This window comes from Sinocyclocheilus rhinocerous, unplaced genomic scaffold, assembly GCF_001515625.1.
Source record: "Sinocyclocheilus rhinocerous isolate Xijiao unplaced genomic scaffold, SAMN03320098_v1.1 scaffold304, whole genome shotgun sequence".
Classification (NCBI taxonomy): domain Eukaryota; kingdom Metazoa; phylum Chordata; class Actinopteri; order Cypriniformes; family Cyprinidae; genus Sinocyclocheilus; species Sinocyclocheilus rhinocerous.
In genome coordinates this window covers 1,412,036-1,414,737 of record NW_015659941.1, presented here as the reverse complement: position 1 = coordinate 1,414,737, position 2,702 = coordinate 1,412,036, and the positions used below count along the sequence as shown (strand labels likewise).

Sequence of the window (2,702 nt, the reverse complement as noted above, 5' to 3'; positions counted from 1 at the left end):
CTTTAGTCTTTGCAACTTCAGGGATCTTATCTATGCACAATCAGCTTGTAACACTCCAAAGAGACAGGAAAACTTGAAATCGCATCATATGACTAGGGTTGGGTATCGTGTTTTTTTTCCAATACCGGTGCCAAATTGATACTTGTAAAACGGTCCCGGTGCCTGAACCGATACTTATTAAAAATAAATAAAAAATCCCCCCCAAAAATGATGGTTTGGCCATTAAAATAGAAATAGAATAGTGCGCAAATGTTAGAGGATCAAGGTTTTTAATTTAAAAAAACAAGCAGATAAAATTAGAAGTAGCATTAGAATAGAGAGTGCTAGAGTTAGAAGGTCAAATGAAGATGAAAGCTGTGTTTTCAGCCGTTTCTTGAAAATATTAAGGACTCAGCTGCTTGGATTGAGCAGGGCAGGTCATTCCACCAGGATGGAACAGTTAATGTAGAAGTCCATAAAAGTTTTATCATAGGTAGAATGCAAAATGTTTCAATACAAGCATTTCAGTCAAATGTAATTTATGCAATATTTCAAACCTTTAACCCACTTGGGAAAATCAACCCATGGCAACAGTTTAAAAGTAGCCCAATTCTGTGTTAAAAACGCGGACTTGGCAACCTTACATTCAAGAAGAGCTGCCAGAGTCAGCTTTGACTGATCACAGGTCGAGAATAAGGAGAGATGACTGACAAGACCATGCCGGAGTATTTGATGCTCAACAGATTCTGAGCTCAATGACAAATATCTGATCTTGTAAGATGTGCTCCCTTTACACAGAGTGTGAAAATACAAGGGAGGCTTAGCTTTAGGCATTTTAATTTAAGCATGTTTAGCTTAGTTAACGGAAGGCTACCTGCTGCCATCAGAGCAAGTGTAATTACTGCATTCACGCGCTCCTCGGATGCTCTCATTTCCCGAGTTGTGCTTTTAAGTCGGAATGGGACAACAACACAAGATTTGTATCATAAGAGCTTTCCGAGTTGAGTTCACGTGCATTTTCTCAGTCGGGAAACTATTTGTCACGTGCGGTGCCAGTGATGATGAAAATCGCGGGAGCGAAACATGTTGCGGGAGCAGGTCAGAGATTCAGTGGGAGCGGGATTAAATAGACAGCTGAATCCCTGACATTTTGGGCAATTAAACCGAAATCTGCGTTCGGATTCGGTTCTAGTACATACCAGTTACATGAACAGTTTTATATATTTACTTACTTGCTTTTCCAATTTGCATTTACTTTCAATACTTGAGTAAAAGTCTTAAAGTATGTGATATTTATTGTACTCAAGTACGAAAAGTATTTTTTTTTATCTTAAACGTACTTGTACAATAAATATCACATACTTTAAGACTTTTACTCAATATTCTAAACGGTGACTTCAACTTCTATCAAAGTAATTTTCTGGTAAGATATCTGTACTTTTACTTGAGTATGGCTTTCAGGTACTTCACATGCTACACCACTGAATTTACACCGTTTGCTTAGCCTAGACAAGTAAACACGTTCGCTTAGCTGAGGATGGGATAAAAACGCATGGGGAAAAAAAATGGTGTGATAAAGACATTTCTGATTTCTAGGTTTCATTTAACCCTTATGATGAAGCAAATACAAGTTCCACAAAATGTTTCAGCGTGAAAAACGTGTGACTCGGTTTAGCGGTCCTGCATACAGAAATACACAAAGTTACAAAACGCCAAACAAATCTTTGCACTGACCTGCGCGACTCAGTAAGATCCAGAGCAGAAGAAAACGCCACAGCATATTCATATGTGAACAAGTGAAAAGGATTCCTGATGATGGTGATTTTGCTCCTGGAAAGCGCTCTGGCTTAATGGTGATGAACCGACGCCACGGACGGACTTTATAAAGACGACATTTACCCCTGCGTCACAGCTCACAAATTGAACTGCATCACTGTAGCACACAGGGGTTTTTATCACAACCTAGCTAAAAACAAAGAGTAGCCTAATAACAATAAAAACATGTGTTTTTAAGAGAATTAAACCAAATAACTTGATTATGTACCGGTCATTACGGTGTAATAAAATAATACACAAACATGAAACACTGATCTGATTCGATCGATTTTTTTAGCCCATTGCTAAGAAAAACAGTTCATCCAACCTAGCAAACGTCGAATAATACTACCAAAACAGTGAACACCGAATCATTACTTAAAATACAACAATGAAGCTACTTCCTTTTAACGGTTCGTTCCTAGCTATTTTCCTACTTCGTGCTCTAACTGGAGTTTCCAGTGCATTATCTTCTGTGAAACAATTTACGTTGAACTACAAAGTGGCACAGCCCAACAAACACAGAACGTTGCCTCAACGTAGCCAACCTTTTAGCAACGTTGTAACATGGCTGAAAGGTTGTTGCTTCTACGTTGTATCTTAAGGCTGTTACTGCGTTGTCATAATGTTGCCATTCAACCAAGGTGAATTCCTCCAAAGCCAATTTAACAGTCGATTCTTCGCAAGATTGCACGTTGGCAGAGCGCCAGTTTTCATGGTCGAAAGCAATATTTTATGCAAAAGCCAATATTCCTTAATTTAACGTTTAATTAAAACTCTAGCAACAATACAGAATACACTCAAATACTTTAAAAAGCAATTTGTAACCTATTTCATTAGATTACACAAGTTTTGTAACTTAATTTTAAAACTGTAGAATATAAGGTGTGTGTAATGTAAAGGGTCCT

General features: G+C 37.9%; 1 protein-coding gene across 1 annotated transcript in view; it reads right to left on the bottom strand.

Annotated features, from left to right (window-relative positions):
- Positions 1–1,890, bottom strand: part of LOC107724629 (CD276 antigen homolog) — a 25,088-nt gene extending 23,198 nt beyond the window's left edge. Inside the window, exon 1 of the mRNA XM_016533628.1 lies at positions 1,714–1,890. Within this exon, the coding sequence (XP_016389114.1) occupies positions 1,714–1,765 (52 nt within the window). The 5' untranslated portion in view covers positions 1,766–1,890. The remainder of the gene's footprint in view (positions 1–1,713) is intronic.
- Positions 1,891–2,702: the final 812 nt, after the last annotated feature.